The sequence below is a fragment of the Colletotrichum aenigma genome (assembly GCF_013390185.1).
Source record: "Colletotrichum aenigma strain Cg56 chromosome Unknown KSG_Cg56_contig07, whole genome shotgun sequence".
Taxonomy (NCBI): domain Eukaryota; kingdom Fungi; phylum Ascomycota; class Sordariomycetes; order Glomerellales; family Glomerellaceae; genus Colletotrichum; species Colletotrichum aenigma.
In genome coordinates, this window is record NW_023500913.1 from 3609950 (window position 1) to 3630038 (window position 20089).

Genomic DNA, 20089 nt, shown 5'->3' on the forward strand with positions numbered 1-20089 from the left:
GATTGATCTTGATTCAGATGGAAGTTGTCAGCGCTCACACAATGAGATCTGTGGTTGCGGGACAGCTTCCTGGACGATAGCAGATCACAAAATAAACTCGTATGCTTCCCGCGGAGCTATCCGCATCCCTTATTATGTGGATAAAGGCTGCGCAAATCCCTCACTCTCGCGCCCAGAATCCCATCTTTCCCTTAAGGGTCCCCTGATTTCTGCAGTGGAGATTGACTGACGCGGACAGCCGGAAAGGCAGCAGAGACGGGGGAGCGATGCGGAGATGCGGAGCCTGAAGGGGGACAAAGCGTGCAGAAGGTTCACCGGGGACCTTGCCCGAGATGAATGATCTCCCTTTCCCGACACTCTCTGCGCCACTCTTTCTTCAGGTCTGGACTGCATGTTCAACCTACAAGATTCGCAAAAGTCTGAAAGCGCTTCGGCCGCCGCAGAGATGTCAAATCCAGAGACGAACCTCGCGCCGGCCCGGCTGTGGCAGGTTTTGCCCACAGACTTCGCGCTTAGTTGCTAGTGGGTGTGCGCTGCGTTCAACGGCTGCGGCAGAAGATCTAGAAGAAGACCTGCATCCACGGTCTTGGAGAACCAAACCCTGCGCCGTTTGTCAATGCCGATGTTGGCAATGTTGGCAATGTTGTGCCGCTGCAACCTCCTGGCGCGGGGTTTTTCGACGCGCCACTGATGTTGCTCTCCTAGCCGAGACTTGGCCACAGCCTGGCCCAAAGAGACAAGAATACTAGATCCAAGTAAGCTGACCCGGCCCCCGGTGCATTGCCTCCCGGGGGCGGGCCCGAGGCCTTTTCTCGTCCTAACGTCGCCTTTTTCCACGTCCTCGCAATCTGGCTGATGTCGTGGCCGTCCCGCTATCGATTCCTGTTCCCCATATCCGCATGCATTGTCCAGGATGTGAGTTAGCCGACAAGATGCTATTGACCAGTCGGCACCAGAATGATCTCTTTTTCTCTCATGTTATCAACCCAACGGCATTATGTGAGGTCCGATGAACTGATGCAACGCTCCCACGTGGATGTTATAAATCCAAGAGTGCAGCTCGCTATGTCTGCTCGCCTTTTTTTCTCCCGCACCGCCAGCCACAAACAGGCGATCACAATTGGAGGTTTTGTCTGACAGGCACGCTCACGCCCACCTTGTCACGCCCTCTGTCCAATCTTTTTCAGCTCTCTGCAACCACCCATCGTTCTTGGCACGCACAATGTCTCGCCTCAGCCAGGTCCTCTTCCTGGCAGCCGCCGTGCCTCTAGCCAACTTGGCGGGCGCTCAGACGATCACTGTTGATGATGCCATTCTCGGTATGTTGGTTTCGCCTCTGCAGTCTGCATGAACCCCTGAGGGACAGTGTAGTGTGGGTGCCTGGCATCATAACTAACATCCCGCAGAGGCCAACGAATCGACCGTCGCCCCGGCTGCGGAAGCATTGACTGGCGATCTCTTGAAAGAGGAGACAGTACAGCTGACTGATGCTGTGCTGACCAACCTCACGGACCTCTCCCTATCTAATGTGTCTCTGTTTGACTTTGACACTACATCGACAGGCGAGAAGCGCTCTGGCTCGGCCCGCACCTTCAACAAGTGCAAGACATACCCTGGCGACCTTCTGTGGCCAAGTAAGCCTATCTGGAGTGTCTTCAACCTTCTCAGTGGATTTGCTGTGAGTGAGACAGTACCTATTGGTGCTTCTTGCTACGACGACTTTGGGAACTACGATGCTGCTCGCTGCGAGTACATCACCAACGAGTGGACGAACTCAACAACCCAGTAAGATGCTTACATCACCTATGTGAACTAGACTGATCATTCTAAAGCACGGAGGACCCGACGTCGGTGATGAGTCCCTTGTACCAAGGTCTCACTTGTATGCCTTCCGGCGTGAACAACATCTCTGCTGGTACTTGCACCGTTGGTGGCTACCCTTCGTACGTCGTCAAGGCTACCAACGTGGCCCAAATCCAACTTGCCGTCAACTTCGCTCGTAACCTCAACCTGCGCTTAGTTGTGAAGAACACTGGCCACGACTTCAACGGTCGCTCTTCCGGGTCAGGTGCTCTGTCCGTCTGGACTCACTTCCTCAAGAGTATCAACTTCTACAACAACTACAACACAGGATCCTACTCTGGCCCGGCCCTCAAGGTTGGCGCTGGTGTGCAAGGATTCGAGCTGTATGAGGCCGCCGAGAAATATGGCGTGACCGCAGTCGGCGGAGAAGGCATGACTGTTGGTTACGCCGGAGGCTACCTTGCCGGCGGTGGACACTCGCCAATGTCACCCAAGTATGGCATCGCTGCTGACTCGGTAAAAACAACTTAACAACTCTGCATGCAACATAACATCTCTAATCATGTTTCTAGGTCCTGAGCATTGATGTTGTTACCCCTGATGGCCGTTTCGTGACCGCCAACGAGAACCAAAACACTGAGCTCTTCTGGGCCCTGCGTGGTGGTGGTGGCAGTGAGCCTTTCTTATCAAACAACATTGAGACACCCTAGCTGATCATTTCCAGATACTTTCGGCGTCGTGACCTCATACGTTGTCAAGGCTTACCCCAAGCTCGACAACGTTGCCGTGATGACCTTCAGCTTCAGCACCGGCGCAAACATCACCAACGATGCCTTTTGGGCCGCTGTCAAGGCCTACTGGGAGGGCCTGCCTACCTGGAATGCTGCTGGCAACTATGAGTACTGGAACATTTTCCACACTGGACCGGAAACACTCACCTTCACCATGCTTCCCTGGTTCGCCCCCAACATGACTTTGCAGGAGCTCAAGGGCCTCACTGCCCCTCTCTTTGCGAAGTGGGCCGCCCTCGGCGTCAATGTTTCCCCTGTATACTCCGAACACAAGAGTTTCCTGCCTGCCTGGAAGGCCGGTTTCCCCAAGGAGCTCGTTGGTGGCACGGCTGCTAAGACTGCTTGCCGTCTCTTCCCTACCGAGAACTTTGCCGATGCCACAAAGTTCAATGCCACTTTCGAAGCAATCAAGGGCTTGAGTGACAAGGGCGGCGAGATTATCGGCTTCGGAATCACCGGTGGCCCCGGTCCCTACCCCGATAACGCCGTCAACCCGGCGTGGCGTGGAGCCGCCATGTTCGCCATCTCAGTCATCGGATGGCCCGTTGGTTCTTCCATGGAAGTAGCTGCCGAGAGATCCAAGCTCCTGACGAACGAGTGGATGCAGCCCTGGCGGAATGTCACGCCTGGAGGTGGCGGCTATGCTAGCGAAGGTGATGTCACTGAGCCTGACTTCAAACAGTCTTTCTATGGAACGGAAAAGTACGCTCGTCTTCTTGCGTTCAAGCAGAAGATTGATCCCAGCGGAGTGTTCTATGCCAACTTGGGTGTTGGAAGTGATGATTGGTACGTCACACGCCAGCTTGATGGGCTGCCGACGCAGAATGGTCGCCTGTGCCGGGTATGAACGGTTTTTACATAGCGTTCGTCTGTTATTAGACCAAGCTTCACTTATAGAGATAATTCATCGTCTCCATACTGTATTGACTATCAAAGACTCGAGCTAGTAGCTAAATAGCTGGAAATGACTGTCTGTATTCTTTGATCTGTTTGACAATTTGCAATTGGGCACCCTTGAGGCTCTTGCCTCGTCCCGGAAGTGCTCTCGGACGCTGCAAACAGAGTCCGGGGGTTAAAACCGGTCGCTGTCAACTAGATCTCGCTATGAACAACCGGCTGTCAGCGAATTCGATTCATAGGACTTGCTGAAATGACAAACAGTCGGAACTGCATGACTTACCATCTAGCAGTCGTATGTCCATCCCAAGCAAGTGCCGTCGGTACAGGCAACACAGTCCTTCTTGCCGTTCACACATTCCTGACAATAGAAGCCGTCGCGGGTCTGGCGCATTTCTACAGCGTTGCCATTGGTGGCAGGAGCAGCGACAGCAAAAGCGGACACGAAGCCCAGAGTTGTAAGTAGAGAAACGAACTTCATGTTGTTGAGCAGTATGCAGGAAATGGCTTTGCGTTCAGATACAAATAATAGAATGCGGGTTGAGATTGCAACATCTGCGCAACCTTCGATTCGTGGAGGCAGCCTCTGCGTTTATACTCATTGTCTCCTAACTGGGTCACGACTACCTAGCACTGCGAAGAGCCGTTGTGAACTTCGGGTGTTTCCAAGAACGATGTGCAATCACGTCCGGGTTGATGTTGTGCCGCGATCGGCAGTGAAGCAGCGACAACCCCTCACTTGAGGTTGGCAATGTGGAAAATGGCCAGAGAACGCGCCGAAACTTACATCAACTTTTGACACAATACGAGGTTGCGGAATTGAAATGCGAGAACATATCCATTTCCCCCGTTACTTGCAGCAAAGAGCAGGACGTATTAACATCTAAGTGGTGGGATTATGGGCGGGTCAGGGCCCAATATGGCAAGTCGCGAAGACGGCAGCATTGGCGTCGCCTGTAGACATATCCGATGTGCAGTGCATATGGGTAAACGGAAATGTCTAGATGAAATTTGCGACGGAAAAGGATTGAATCTTTATCGGTAAAGAGGCTCAATGCACCTCCTTGTCAATTTCAATTGTGTCTACGTCATTGGATGGCATAATTAGCCAGGACTCAAATCAAGTTGCCCATCACCGTCACTTATCGATGTTCAACCATATCCACAGTGGCGTCGCTCTTCTCCGAACTAACATTGGAGAACACGTCCACCTTCGTAGATGAGAACTTGCCCGCGCTGATACCTTGCTCAAAGAGCATCTCCAGCTCTGCAGGGGAGCGTCCCATAGGTTCGGGGAGGTAGAAATAAGCCCAAACCAGTTCGCAGAAACAGATACCCGCCCAGATGAAGCCTCCTTTCCCGCGAAGATTCCAGGCGCTCGGATTGAGAATTGGCGGGTTAAGAAAGTTTGCGCCGATACTGACAAGGAGGTACGAGTTTCGCGCGAGAGCAACGGTCTTGATGCGGAGACGTGTCGAGGGGATTTCGGCCACCAGACAGTAGCATACCGGCCCAACAGTCATGTCGTACGTGATTACAAACAGCATCAGCAGAGCACCAGAAGCCCAGCCCAAGCCTGCCGTTGGGGCAGGAATGCCCATGCAGCCGACGGTAAAGAGGATGGTGAATAAGATGCTGAGGCCAACGACGTAGAGTGTGCGACGTCCAATATGGGGCAGCAGAGAACACCAACGATGATGGGGATCGGAAACACCCATTGAATGGCATAAGGAATACGCCAAGCCCAGTCATCAGTTCGTGATAGCACACCTCGAAGGACTCCTGTGCTAATAAATTGCCCGATAACCCAACAGAGGTTGGTGTACGTGGTCATGCTAAAGTAGCCAGATGATTAGCTGTATGATCCCTTGATGGGGCTGTAAACAGAGGACAGATGATTTAGGAACCAAACAGAAAAAAGTAAAAGGATGGGATTACGGACATCGGTCGTAGCGCCATTGGTGTTACATCTGCAGCGTACGTAGTGGTAAGAGTCTGAAATGCTCCCCAAGGCAAACCGCACAGCATTCCTCCAGCCAGCAGGAATCCGATATTCTGCGCAAAGAAGAAAAGAAAGATGAAAGCGATGTTGAGAATCAGAGCACCAAGAAACGTCTTCTTGTAACCAAACCGCTCCGCAAGAATGCCGCCGAAGAAAAGGCCAATCATCTGGCCAACTTGAGTGCCGTTTTGCAAGCCTGACTGCCAAGTCGAAGTCAATTGGTAGTCGCCATTGGCCAATCGCTCGCCGAACCGCCTGTTAAATTGAGGGAGACCGTAAAAGTTGCCGATCAACGAAGTGTCGTATGCTTCCATGACAATGCAAAGTGAAAGAACCATCGAAAATCCCACCGCCTTCGGTTATGCCTTGAATGATTCGAAAACAGACATGTTCTTTTGATCTTCAGTGGCCGCTTGGGCGTCCTGAGAGACATAGCCCATCTTGCTCAGGCAGTCTGAGTTCTGGTTCTCCAAGGCTTCTGCATCAGTCACTGCTTCTGCCGACTTGGAGTCGCCTTGGCTGGAATGGTTCATGGCGTTGGCTGTCGAAGGAATCTGGAGAAACTGGGGAAGTCTGGGGAAATCTGGGTGAACCGTCTGAACGTTTCATTCCCAAACGCATGCTATATATATGTCAGGATAGAATTTGGGAATAGAATCTTCTTTGGAAGCACTTGTCAGTGATAACTGCCAAGATGCTGTTGGTGTCTTTGGTATTCCGTCCGTCTGGAAAAAACCAGGTGACTAAACAACGCAAGCCACGGGCATACTAGCCTGCATGGCTCTAGCTTCCTTGTTCTATGTGGATATGCGGGCAGGTCTGGGGAATTTTAGGCGACAAATTCAAGCGAAAAGGTCGGAACTGTGCCGTCGCATTATTTCTCGTTGAAACTCCCCATTGACTTCCAGTCTAACAGCTGGGCAGAATGTCAACAGCGTCTCGCCGGCCAGCAGATCAGCGCACGCACCCAGCTTCCCCACCTCCGCAGTTCGGTTGATTTATTCGGTTGAAATCCCCTTTGACATGCAACTGTCTTCAACTATCATGTATTCACTCTTGAATATCTCGTCGGAATATGTTCTATCCTGACAGTGATTACCAGCAACCGAACCATGGAAAAGCGAAAGACACGCGTGAGCAACCCCTGCGACGGGTGCTCTTTGCGGAGAGTACGATGCAATGGAGGGCCCCCATGCACCGAGTGCCGGAAGCGCTCTTTGAAATGCACGTTCCTTCGAGTTCCTCGCAAGAGAGGTCCGAAAGGACCTCGGATGAGTACTTCCAACAAAATAGTGCAGTACCAGGAACAGATTCGGAATGATCAAGAATTTCAATCAAGCACCGAGAGCCCGAAAACCCCACAAACACCTTTGGAGTCGCCTCTTTCAACTGGCGAAGATTGGCAAGTTCGACAACGTCAAAGACAATTTTCGAGACCGCAGAGCAGTTCTTTGGATAGCCCACAACTATCTCCTCTGGGGACTCAAGGTCACGACAATGCCAAGTTGCCACTTCGGCTTTACATCAAATACTTGACCAAATTTAAGGACTGTCTCATCTGGGTCTGGCCGATTGTGGATATCGACTCTTTGGTATCCCGACTCGTTAGCAACTCCCCCGATGACTACGAAGCCTACGCACTGGCTGGAGCGGTCTGCGCCACCGTCATCGCGCAACTTCGGCTTTCTCAACTGCGATTTTCGAAGCAAAATGGGTCCATGTCTGACTTAAACGACATTGCGGAAAGTTTTGCTCGTCACGCGCAACATTTGCGCGACCAACACAGTTACCGTGAGAGCGAGTCGATCGACTCCCTGCTGACCGCATTCTTCTTGCACATCTACTTTGCCAACACGGAAAGAATCCGAGCTGGGGCAATGTACTTGCATGAAGCCATTGCCCAACTTTCTCTTCAGAACCTACATCGTCCCGAAACATTCAATCAGCTTCCAAATGAGCAGAGGGAGCTCATGTTGCGGATCTTTTGGCTGGTGTTTGTCACTGAGCGGTATGAATACCCCCCAAATCCAGCTACAACCCCATTGAAAGCGAGTTAGGCGAGGCCAACATAGCTGACTCCTCTTCCAGAACCTTCTGTGTCCAAAATGGGTTTCCGACCTGCCTCTCACCTATTCAAGATTGGCCGTCTTTGGACTGCCTCATAACAGGAATAGGCGGGCTGGACCCATCATTTCAGATGCTTGCTCAGCTCTTCACGTTGCTCGATGACACCCTCCTGATGACAAGAGAAAGGCAAACACCAAAATCGGACCCACGCACCGAAGACAACCTCTACCGTGGGGTGTCAGCCATGGCTGAATGCAGTGTTTCAGCGATTGGACCGACACTCCCTGAAATTCAGCGAGTCAACGTCATGGTCACTTGGAACTGGATTCACATACTCTGGTGGCAATACGCTCTTCGACACTATCAGATGTCAAGTAACATGGATGACGCCATGCTGAGCATACTTAGACCCGCCTCAGTTGCTCACGAGACCGTAAAGCTTTTCTCGTCTGTCTCCAAACAGGCGATCCAGACCCATGGATACGGAATGGTTGGTGTCACCCCGGCATTTGCGTTGACATGTACACGTATGCATCGGCTAATCGTGCTCTTCCGGCGACACAGGAGCTGAAGATTTTCCGTATCGCCGACTCCTTAGTGGACTTGCTGGCTTGCAACAGGAGACTCCCGGGTGGTCCCAGGCCCACTGGCTCCGGCATGCTTCTTGGGGCGAGAGACACCCTACACGCCCTTCAGAGCGCCTTGATTCTTATAGGAGGCGAAGAATCTTTGTTCCATAAGAAGCTCCAACTTTTCATGGCCGAGGTACAGCTTCCAGTGCCTAGTGTTCGGCTCATAGGGCTTGCAGAGCCAGAAGCCCCTACGGACGATGGCGAGAATGAAAGGACTGTTGGGGAAAATCAAATATTCCTTCAGTATTATGTTTAGCGATTCACCAGCAGAAAAGGGCTGAGCCTAACAATGCGGGCCACCACGGAGAAACAACCATGTTAGCGATCATGTATACGGCGAAGCATCGGGAGCTCTTCGATCATAGTACAAAATGTACAGGACCAGAGGTCGTGCTTTTGATTCCCAACCTCAATGCATCCTTCTTTGCGTCTGTGATGTACCCTGTCAAATCCCATCTCGCTCCAACTACCCTCCTTATATTTATCGTTAATTCTTCGTCACTATTAGGTTGCTCCTACAGGTCGTGTCTGCCGTCGATAATATCATGACTACCTACCCCTGAAATCATTGTGGAGAAGGTCTCAGCGAGCATCACAAAGGTGATGAAAGCGAAAAGTTCTGGCGAAAAATTCAAGCGAAATCCCGGCGAACATTTCCAGATCGTTGCGGCTAAGGGCGGGGTGCTGAAATGGCACCCACGGCATTAGAGGATGGCACAGAGCAATGACCAAAACTAGTCGCTCTCAAATTTTAACGAGGTCTTTTTATGTCACCGCCATCATGACCTCCTCGCATTCTTCTGTGGACACTCTTCTGATCGTGAGGTGCACGACTACGACTTGGACACCCATAGAAATGGCACAGTTCAAGTTCGAGACGGACCCTGTCGCGGACAGCGACGCGATCATAATCGGGCCAAATTACCGCTTCACAGTCATCAACGACTTCGTTCTTCGATATGAATGGGCCGAAGACAACGTCTTCGAAGATAGAGCCTCCACGTTTGCCATCAACCGACGCTTTCCCCGAAAGCACAATCCTCTCATCAAAGAAAAAGAGCACCGCCTCGAGATCGTCACGCCGACTATCCACGTCTCGTACGACAAGAAACGCTTCAGCCCCAATGGCCTCACCATTGAAGTTACACATCAGACAACCATGTGGGAGACTACGTGGCGATTTGGAACAGAGCCAGGTTTCAACCTTGGAGGGACGGCACGCACTCTCGATGGTGTTGACGGGCGATGCGATATGGGCTCTGGGGTCCTTTCTCGGGCGGGCTTCTCAGTCATTGACGATAGCAACAGCATGCTGTTCGACGGAGAAGGGTTTGTCGCCCCGAGGAGACCGGGCGATCGCGTGGACGGATATCTATTCTCATTTGGAAGCGATTTCAAGGGCGCCATGAAGGCCTTCTTCGACATCTCCGGACGCACTCCACGACTTCCTCGATGGTCACTCGGGAACTGGTGGAGTCGATTCCACAAGTACACGGCTGATTCATATATCGAACTGATGGACAAGTTCCGCGACAAGGACATTCCGTTATCCGTTGCCGTCATGGATATGGACTGGCATTTGGTTGATGGGAATGAGGTGCCTCATTCGGGCTGGACCGGCTACACCTGGAACAAGGAGCTTTTCCCTGACCCGAAGGCATTCGCCGATGCACTGCATCAACGAAACCTCAAAATGACGCTGAACGACCATCCGCATGTCGGTATCGCACATCACGAGGAGCAGTATGAAGAGATGGCCGCCTTCCTCGGGCATGATACATCTGAGAAGACACCAATTCTCTTCGACCCAACAGACCCCAAATTCATGGAAGCCTTCTTCAAAATTCTTCACCGCAGCTTGGAGAAAAAGGGTTGCGATTTCTGGTGGATTGACTGGCAGCAAGGCCCCTACTCCAGTGTCCCTGGTCTAGACCCTCTCTGGCTCCTCAACCACTTCCAGTTCCTCGACCAGAAGCAAACTGATGGAGAGAACCGAGCTCTTACTTTCTCCCGCTATGCTGGCCCCGGTAGCCAGAGGTACCCTGTCGGCTTCTCTGGAGATTCCATTGTCACTTGGGACTCGTTGCGCTTCCAGCCTCAGTTCACGGCCACCGCTGCGAACGTCGGCTACGGTTGGTGGTCGCACGATATTGGTGGCCACATGCATGGCTGTCGAGACGATGAGCTGGTTGCCAGATGGGTACAGCTAGGTGTCTTTTCACCCATCATGCGCCTGAACTCTTGCGATACTCCGTGGGGATCCAAGGAGCCCTGGAACTATAGGCCAGCCTCGGAGCGCGTGATCACTTGCTTCATGCAGCTCCGTCACAGGCTGATCCCCTACCTCCACACTCTGAATACCAAGTTCGCTGAAGATGACGAGCCACTCGTTCAGCCTCTCTACTGGAAGTTTCCTTCGAGGAAGGAGGCCTTTGCATACCCCAATCAATACTTCTTTGGTCCATCCCTCGTCGCGGCCCCTATAGTCGACCCAGCCAACCTAAAGACGCTTCATGCGCCTGTCAAAGTCTGGCTCCCACCAACAGCAGCTCGCTATATCGACATTTTCACTGGAACCGTCTATGATAGCAACAGAGAGATCCAACTATGGCGCACTCTGACGAACATGCCAGTGCTTGCACCTGAGGGCTCCATCATCCCCCTGGACGCTGCGAAAATCCCGATGAATGGCGGAAAGAACCCCACATCATTCGAAATTCTGGTGGCTGTCGGCCAAGATGGCATGTTCACGATTATTGAGGGTCCTAGGGATGACTGGTCTGAAGACAGCGGCGCGGGTTTGGAGCGGTCTATCAACATTCAATGGAGTCAAGAGTCAGGTCAACTGACCATCGACAAGCCAGGCGGTCGAGACTGGAAAGTCAGATTCATGGGTGTTCTTGAGAGCGAGATCGGGTCTGGAGTCAAGGTGTTGATCGGGGACTCCGAGACAGACCAGGCAAGCGTCAGCCTGTCTGCTCGAGATCACCTATCTGCTGGGCTTCTGGTGCAGATACCGGTCGCTGCATTTTCTACGGGAGATAGCAAAATGATGATCCGGTTCGCTCAACCTCCTCGAATAAGTCGTGTTGACTTTACGGAGCGATTCCGAGATCTGGTGTTAGACTTCCAGATCGAGTTCGCTCTGAAAGACCCGATATTTGCTATCCTAACGTCAGACAGACCGTCCGCGGTCAAGGTCGGTGAGCTACTCAGCTTTCCCTGCGAGGAAGCTGTGAGAGGGCCTCTGTTGGAGCTTTTGGTGGCTGACAGTCGAACGACATGAGTGCACTTGAGATTAGTAGACGTAGACAGAAACAGAATTCACAGAATTTCGAAGAATCGATTTCCATTTGCCCGCATGACCTTCTTCGATTATTTGTATTCCACCTTAAAGTATGGGCATATCTAGCTGTCCCAAGATGGTGGCTCAACAATCCAATCCTTATGCTCATCGTCAAGCAAGCTGAAAGCACCATCTCCAAGCCCCTCGATCCACTTCTCTGACCACCAGCGCGGTGGAAGCCGTCGTGGGATCATGCAAAAGTACGTGAAGATCACCAGGGCCTCCTGTGATGGTTCGGGCTGTTGGAGCAAGGCAATGAAGTCTCCCCTGTGGTCTGACACATTGCTTACCAGGAGAAAGGCATGGATTGTTTCTCGGGTCTCAGGATACTCGCGCAACACCCCGAAAGTGGCTTCTAGTTCTTGAGCTGCATGCAAGTAAGTGGAAATCTCTGACGTGGAACAACGATCTTTCACAGTGTTCATGTGCCAAAGAAGCGAGTCGAGGTAGGGACCATGAGCAACGAGATCCCGGTAGGAGTACATCTGCACCATGTGCTCAATGAGGGGATGGGTAAGGCTGCGGCTAACGAGTAACGACGAGACCAGCGAGAGATTTCGAGAGCCTTTGAAGAGTGCCATCCAGTCTGGAGTGTCGTTTTCCGTCTTTCCGGTGCGACCGAAAAAGGCGGCGTGGGGTTCATCGGTCTGAGAGATGACTACACGGACGTTAGACATGGTTGCAATGTTCCTGAGTCCAGCCATGGCTACAGCTTACCATAGAATTTGATGAGAACGGAATACAAGAACAGGTTCTCTGCTGTTTCCGTACTTTTTGAATCATTATTGTGGTGTATCAACTCCCTGACAGTTGCGGCAGCCAGGTTGTGCTGAGTAAGGGCATACCGAACGAGCGTTTCGCTTCTGAGGGGGTTGACATGACCTAGGTGAACAGCCGAGAGAGCAAGAATGCTCCGCATGACATAATCGCAGCGGAAGCCTACCTTGGTGGTATTTCTGAGCCAGAAAGTCCGAAGTAGGGGACTGAGTGTGAGTGAGTCGTGGGTCCAGAGTGTCCAGTGATAGATCAGCTCTAGGTCCATCATGTTGAGGTCTGGTGCTTGACTGGGGGTGAGGGTGGGCCCGTCCAGAAGCTCATATTGGCGAAAGTTGCTGGTTGACTTGGAGTTAATGTCGCAATCTGCTTTCTGCTTGACACACTGATTGCATATCGGTTGCTCTTCATCGCACTGTTGGATTCACTCTTAGACACTCAGTTAGGAGTAGAAAGACACAGCTACTTACCTTCACCTTCCTCCTTTTGCATGTTGTACATCCTGTGCGAACCTTCCGGTGATTCTTTTTGGGCCCGCGACGCAGTGTAGGTAGGTCCTCCATGTTCGGGAGTTGACTTGAAGGCATATGGTCATGGCCGAGGCAACGGCGCTACAAATGAAGTGATTGTTCAACTTGTTTCAACCCCAGGCTGGGACCAAGAGCCGACCAATAACCAGGTAGATGATACTGACCGATTGCAATGTGCTCAATTCGATCAGTCGAAATCTGCGGCGCTGATGTGGATGGATGAGTCCGCCGAGACTTCAGGTCTGCGTGCTTCAGTCGCCCAGCAGCCCAAGCTCTGCCATCCAACCTCGGAAAGCCCCACTTCGTTCTCGCGACGAGTCCGAAGTGGACCCCGCGGTGTCTTACGGCCATCCTCGGATGACATCTCAGAGGGACGGGAGATTGACGGAGACCGGCATGCCAATCAGGTTTTCGATGATTCTGGCAAGATATGTTTGATCAATATCATAAAGAGTTTGGGGACTTCAGGGATTCTTTTGCACCGCTGTGTTGCCGGCTCAGGCCCTTCTAGAGATGGGCAACCTCTTTAATGTAAGCGAGCGCCCGTGTGAGCTCTTCCGTCCATGTTGAATTCTCTGTTCACTTGTTTTCACTCTTTCCAACAAGAGCCGTGAAACTTGTCAAGTTCTTTCTTTGCGTCGTATTCGTCCATTGGGATTGATAAAAACCGGCGATTTCCCATTAGTCTTGGGCCGACATGTCACCAATTCTTCCGCTCCGCCAAGCGTCTCGCCGCGAGCAGGCCGGCGAGAAGTCGCGCTCCCTTCCCAAGCGAAGCCCAAATCGCTTGTCGAATATCTAGTGTCAGTCACTGCCCTTTCCTTCTTTTACCAATACTACAAGCTGACCAGGGTCTTCGCTTCAGCACTTCGCTCGACATCATCGCCGACTGGGGCCGCCAGTGCTCAATGTGGCCTATGACGTTTGGCCTTGCCTGCTGCGCCGTTGAAATGATGCATATTGCAGGCCCGCGATGCGATCAAGATAGATTCGGATACATGTTTCGAGCTTCACCCCGGCAGGCGGATGTCCTTATTGTGGCCGGCACGTTGACCAACAAGATGGCGCCGGCATTTCGCCAGGTCTACGATCAAATGCCCGAGCCCAGATGGGTCATCAGTATGGGCAGCTGCGCCAATGGAGGAGGATACTACCATTACAGTTACTCTATCATGCGAGGAGCTGATCGCATTGTTCCCGTTGATATATATGTGCCTGGATGTCCTCCGACGGCAGAGGCATTGCTGTACGGAATGATGCAGTTGCAAAGGAAGATGCGACACGGGAGAAAGGCCCGCATGTGGTACCTCAAATAGAGAAAAGCATGGTCACATGTCCTTTCTTACGGCACTAGGCTGACTTGATTCGTGACCGACTCCGGTCCGATTTAACTCGTTGCAAGTGGCTTGGAAATAAAGGCGTTTGCAACAGGCGGTTGAGAGAGCTAGCTTTAATTCGCTCACCTGAGGCGCTGGCGTAGCCTAAAATAGTTACAGAGATGAGCTGGGATTTTCTTAGTTGGCGAGCCAGTAGAGACATCTTTTGATGAGTCAGCCAGCTCACCGTTGAGCGTCATCGATAAGTCAATCCAATTGGTCCCCTCTTGATCGGATGATTGTCTCTCTTATCTCGGAGTCATGCAGCCACCCTACCGAAACTTGAACTTTTCATCTACACGTCCATCTCCAAACATGGACTCCTCCGCGACACTTTGGGGCCTCTCGCCAGGTCAGATAAACGGCAAAGATGCGTCCGAGATACTGGGCAGTATTAGCATGGCTGCATTTCTATGTCTCTTGGTAAATGACTGACAGATTCCTTCCCACCATCACCGATCAGCGTGCTGAGCTCCACCAGTTTCCCCAACTCATCACCAACTACCAGCGTCAGAGTGCAGACAGCTTATCCATGGCATTCCTATTTGTGTGGTTACTGGGAGATGTGTCGAATCTATTGGGTAGGCAAATCTTCCGACATCTCCCGAGCAAGATCTGACATGCGTGTGTAATATGCAGGAGGTATCGTCAACCATATCGCACCTGCAAGTCTGGCCGTATCCGCCTATCTTTGCGTTTCTGATTCGACACTCATCTGCCAATGCTTGTATTATAACCATTTGAGTCGAAAACGCGTTCAAGAGACTGCGACGATGAGTCAAGAAAGACAGCCACTAATATCAACCGACATTAACGACACAGAGGGTGTGGCGCCCCACCACGCCTCGGCATTAGGCATCGAGTCATTCCCCAGCAGCCACGAGGTCGAAAGAGACGTGAACGCGAGCATTTTCCATTGGCGTTACAGTGTTGTATGCATCGTGCTGGTGCAGCTGGCTGGAGTAGCTGGCTGGGCTTTGCTGTACAAAGCTGGTATTTTAACGAACAGTCTGTACGCTTTCACCGCAAAGGCAGATGACTCAAAGTCGGCGATTGAAGTGTTTGGTTCGGTGCTGGGGTATTTTGGGGCCCTCTGCTATTTGTGGTATGTTGAATGAGGCCTATCGCCGAAGAAATCGCTAATTGATGAAGTGCTCGGGTGCCTCAGATCATCAAAAACTACAGGGGCAGGTCCTGTGCAGGTAAGTCTCCTAAAGCTATGGGCAACTGATATCACACATGCGCTCACATATTCCCAGGCCTAGCACCTCTTTTCCTCTTTCTGTCCATTCTGGGCAATTTGATGTATGGTCTCAGTGTGATCGCATACAATCAAGAGAGGGAATACCTCCTGACGAGTTTGCCGTGGCTTTTTGGGTCACTTGGAACCATTTTGGAGGACTGTGTGATTTTACTTCAAGTTTGGATGTATCGGTAAACTTGTACACGAGACATTGGCTAGACAGCTTAGAGTCCAGGGCGTAGACTTTATCGTCGTCAGTCAAGTTGCGATACAAGCGCGGCTTTAATTTCCACAAATTATAGCTACGATGCTAGATTGATAGATGCTTCCTTTGCTTTTGCTATTGCGCATGACCCCAGCCACATTAACCACATGAAAAAGTCGCCCGTTTCTTGAACTTGGTCAGCTTCAACGGAAGTCCGAACCCTGTTTGCGAGGGACTTGATGGTATTCGCGGCAGAGATGAGAAGCTCAAGATCAAGAGATCCGTTTGGGCTGTACGGATGGATGACCATATCCAAGAAGAGTGATATGGCAGCGTTCGTGGCGTGGTGTATACACGACCTGGATTTCTGGTCAGCAAGGCCATAAGTCACACGATCAGGTTCACAAACCATAGACTCCATGATGTCATATTTGAGAGAAATAGGCTCAGACACCGAAGGATAGATCGGCCAGCCTCAAGAGACAGGACGTAGCTCGAGTGAATCACGCTATGTAGATCAAGTGGACCATCAATCTGGCTGTCGTCGGCGTCGTACTTCCTTACAGTGGTATGTACAAAGGTCATCATATGCAGATACTCCAATTGCAAGGCAAAACACTTGGTGTATTGCCGAGGGTTTGTTTGGGATGTTGCGAGAAGGGTTTGCGGAGAGGCTGATAATGCCGGTCGAAAGTCTAGCGGTATCGACAGTCTCCAGCGTTCAATCTCTTCATCTAATTCCCGGATATGTAGAAGCAGAGTCGTGTCCTTAGCTTCGCTGACCGCCGGGGAGTACAGAAGCCTGTAAACCTTCTCTTTAGTTTGACTAAGGACGAGATCGCCCGAGAAATGCGGAACTGGCCCATCGCCAACCGAACTCTGGCGGTCTAATGGCTCATCGAAGGATCGAAGGTAGGCGTAGTGTTGGTCATAATCTTTTGGAATAGACACATCACAGAAAACAGCTGATAAGAGGGGCGGTCTTCCAGTGCGCAGCGCCAAGTCCTTGTCTGCAACATAGCATATCCAGAAGAGATTCCGAAGGTGAAGTCTCTTCTTCGCAGATAGAGTGGTCCCATCGTCTGGTGTATTGTTCGAAGCAGAGGTGTGTCCCCCTAAGGCAGACACCATGCTGCAGGCGAGAGGAAGATAGAAGCCAGCTTCTTGCCAGTGGCCATCTAGCGTCGAATGGGTATACTGACATGGTCTTCAGTAAGCTTCGTCATTAATTAAGAACTAGAGGCGCAATAAGGAAGACTTACTAAAGCCAGTAAACATTCAAGTATTGTTACGCTGTGATGTCCGGTAAGACTTATCAACTACTGACGAGCTTTGTTGGCACAACCATTCGCATCAATACCAGAGTAGCCATTGCCCAAATCTTTGCAGTGGCTCATTAGACTCAAGATGCCCAAAACAGACGCCAGAGCCGCGAGCTGGGTAGGTGAACTAGGCCTATCGTCTGACATGCCATATGCGATGTCGAGTGTCTCGTCGAAAGAGAAACGATCAATTACTGGGAATGAGAGCCACAAAGGGGACATTAAGAATGATGACGCAAGCTCACGCAGAACTTGTTTGTCAGGCAAGCTTGATACTCCGGGAAACGTGGAAGAGAAACTCGTTGATGGCGCATAATTGGATGTGAACAGTCGCAGCTTCCTCAAGTCGACGGTCTGGCCCGTTCTGGAAGAAATCCATTGGCGACCCTCTTCAGAGAAAGCATGTATGCCTCTGAAGAACCAGTTTGGGCCGATATGAGAGGCAAAGCAGGGAAAATCGGAAGTTGGGATAGAGGTCACGGAACTTGGAGATTGTCGCAAGCCTGGAAATTCTGTTCCTCGGACTGAATGAAACGCGGGCGTGAGTTCAGTCGCTGCTGGGGTCGCTGAAGAAGCCGGCGTCTCTACGGAGCAGCTTGTGGGGGTGACGAAGTTCAGCGCATCATCACGCCCCAGCGGCTGCGCAGTTGCCTGTGCCAGTGCCGACTCCAAGTGCTGAATGCGCTGATACAAGTCATGGACGTCCGTCAATTTTAGCCTGATTGAAGAATTAGCGTTATAATAACAGGGGAGCTTCCCCAGCAAATCAGTTGATTTTACCTGTTCTGCTTTGATTTACGCGGAGCTTCTCTGTTGAAAGTACATTCAGAGTCGTGGTGTCGGCACCAATCGCATGGAACCCCTGCTTCAGGTATCAAGCACTGAATCTGCAATCCAACTTCCAGCCAGCAGTGTTCAAAAATACGACAAGTTGGATATCTTACCTTTCGTCGATAACAGATGTCGCAGGCTCGTTTCGGCGACATGCTGAGTCCTAGCAGAATGATAGACAGAAAGTTGGCTCATCGGAGGGCACGGAGGCCGCTTTGTTGATGGCAGGTTGTGGAACAAGTCAAACTGACGCTGCTAGACCTTCGTCAGTGTAAAAATGCATGGTGACTAAGCGGAGGTCGTGCCTCCGTGTGTTCCGATTACGTGAGCGTGAGGCAGTAAGGTTTCAGTAGAGGCACATGTTGTGAGAGCCTAAGATTGTCGAACATGATTCATCCCTGAACAACCAACTCCGACACAATAGACCGATAGCCACCCACGATCTACGCCGCACAATTCTGCCCTCGGCTCGCATCACCAAACCTCGAATGACGCTTCCATCTTGGCCCACAGCCCTTGGCTCATGTATCCAGATAGCCAATAATTGCCATCTAAGTCCCGACCAATGATCACAAAGGCATTGGGTAGCCCGAAGCCCGCCTGATTGTTTTGGATGTACACCGGCCTTCCGCGACGTTGTTTGTTGCCAGAGTCTTTCGTTTTAACAACGCTGGAAAAGTCAAAGTTGAAGAGGTCGGTCTTGGTCCAGTTGGAGTATGTGATCATGTGCATGGATTTGTCTCCAAAGAAAGGGGGCAGCTTCATCTTATTCGAACGCACCAAGGCTGCAGCGGCTTCAACTTGTGGTGTTGTTCCCAGTTCTTTGATAGCATTTCGAATCCGAGACGCCATGTAGCCCACTGGCTCGTCGAAAACATCAGCCATAGTGCCAACCACGTTGATGAACCCGACTGCGTTTGAGAGGTAAGGTGCATCCATCTTGTTGGAGTCTGTAGACTTCAGGGGGAGCGGTCCGATCTCGCCACCAAGGGCCTTGCGAAGAGAATAGGCGTTGTTCAGGACGAGAGTGCGCCTCCGAGTCGATGCATTTTCTGGTAGATGAGCAGTCGCGATCTTGGTCCACCATGCGCACAGCACATCACCCTCGCTCAGGAATGATGTGGCATTGGACGGATTTGATCCATCTTGCAGCTCGGACGTCGAGTTGTTGACCAGCTTCTCCAGGAACAGTTTCGGAACGCGAACAACGCGAGTCTCTTGTTTACCGACGAATTCGAAGAGATTACCAATCGCCCAAGCACCGAGACTCAGGCTCGACATTAACTGCGACCGGAGTTTGTACGGTTCTGTCGAGTGGCAGCCAAACTTGGCAAGAGGATCAAAGTCAACCCCTGGCGCGTCACCTCCATACGGGGATGGGATTTCGTCATCTCTTCTTTGCAGCATCAACACCCAAGCGTCGAGAAGAGCCTTCTTTCCAAATGCGTCAAACAGCGTGTGAGGCCAGTAAAGCGTGACCAGAGTTGCATCCGAGAACGAAATGATGTGCAGTCCCAGCTGAGGCGTATCACTAGTCAGATAATCGTTGAGACTCAAGGGCGGATTGTCTGGGCGTCGCATAAGTGAGAGGTAACTATCCGTGTCTCCCATCACAGCTGGGCGCTTGTCATCCTTCGGCTGTAAATGTGGCAATTTTGAGGCTACTGAGTGCTCTCTAATTGACATGTGGGTGTTGTCGATTCTTGAAAATGACAGAGCAGGTCTTGTGCCACGTTCCAAATCGTTGATTTGGGGGAAGTGATATTCCAGAGCACCCGTTGAATCCTTTCGCAAACGGGCTGAGAGTTTTCGCCATCCTTCCCGACAAGTAAGACGCTCCAGGCTTGATTGAAGGGTGTCAGCGTCCAGGACTTCGTCAAACACCAAGAGGGAGTAGAGAATGAAGGATCGCCATATTGGTGTGTCGTCAAAATAGTGAAGCGGAGTGACAGAGTCAGTCGAGACTGCCGCTGGGACTGAAGGCCCAAAAATGGATCCCAACATCTCGTTGGTAGATTGGATGCCTTTTGATAACGGCCATGATAATGTGAGAGCGAAGGGGAATAGATTGCTTGGTATTTATCACCCGGTGTGACACTCCACTGCTCACAGATTGATCACCTGTCCTCTGCATTGTCACCGCATGCTCGCCAGGGGACCGCGTACAGACAGCCCATCAATTAGCCAACAAGAATCTGTCTTTACTCATGGATAAGCTGGAAGAGGGTTGACAATACGAGTTCCATGCAGTCAGCATGCAGCCTGATTGC

The 20089-nt window shown here is 51.5% G+C and overlaps 4 protein-coding genes across 4 annotated transcripts, besides 1 other annotated feature; 3 read left to right on the forward strand and 1 right to left on the reverse strand.

Moving 5' to 3' along the window:
• Positions 1 to 1222: 1222 nt before the first annotated feature.
• On the forward strand, positions 1223 to 3441 carry ZEB1-0 (FAD-linked oxidoreductase ZEB1; the record flags this gene model as incomplete). Its single annotated transcript, XM_037326487.1, has 6 exons — positions 1223 to 1319; positions 1407 to 1634; positions 1692 to 1785; positions 1833 to 2319; positions 2376 to 2475; positions 2528 to 3441. 6 exons carry the CDS (start codon positions 1223 to 1225, stop codon positions 3439 to 3441), a joined length of 1920 nt encoding a protein of 639 aa, XP_037174922.1.
• A 5607-nt stretch (positions 3442 to 9048) lies between these two features.
• xylS (Alpha-xylosidase) lies at positions 9049 to 11478 on the forward strand (the record flags this gene model as incomplete). Its single annotated transcript, XM_037326488.1, has 1 exon — positions 9049 to 11478. One exon carries the CDS (start codon positions 9049 to 9051, stop codon positions 11476 to 11478), a length of 2430 nt encoding a protein of 809 aa, XP_037174921.1.
• A 122-nt stretch (positions 11479 to 11600) lies between these two features.
• Positions 11601 to 12875, reverse strand: CGCA056_v011242 (Sterol uptake control protein 2; the record flags this gene model as incomplete). The annotated part of the gene is made up of 3 exons (XM_037326489.1): positions 11601 to 12196; positions 12256 to 12727; positions 12783 to 12875. 3 exons carry the CDS (start codon positions 12873 to 12875, stop codon positions 11601 to 11603), a joined length of 1161 nt encoding a protein of 386 aa, XP_037174920.1.
• A 1658-nt stretch (positions 12876 to 14533) lies between these two features.
• Positions 14534 to 15656, forward strand: CGCA056_v011243 (putative vacuolar amino acid transporter YPQ3; the record flags this gene model as incomplete). Its single annotated transcript, XM_037326490.1, has 5 exons — positions 14534 to 14641; positions 14700 to 14799; positions 14858 to 15323; positions 15371 to 15420; positions 15478 to 15656. 5 exons carry the CDS (start codon positions 14534 to 14536, stop codon positions 15654 to 15656), a joined length of 903 nt encoding a protein of 300 aa, XP_037174919.1.
• A 4039-nt stretch (positions 15657 to 19695) lies between these two features.
• Positions 19696 to 19734: a sequence feature (Short protein (CGCA056_v011244, KAF5517278.1) was converted to a misc_feature.).
• Between the last annotated feature and the right edge of the window lie 355 nt (positions 19735 to 20089).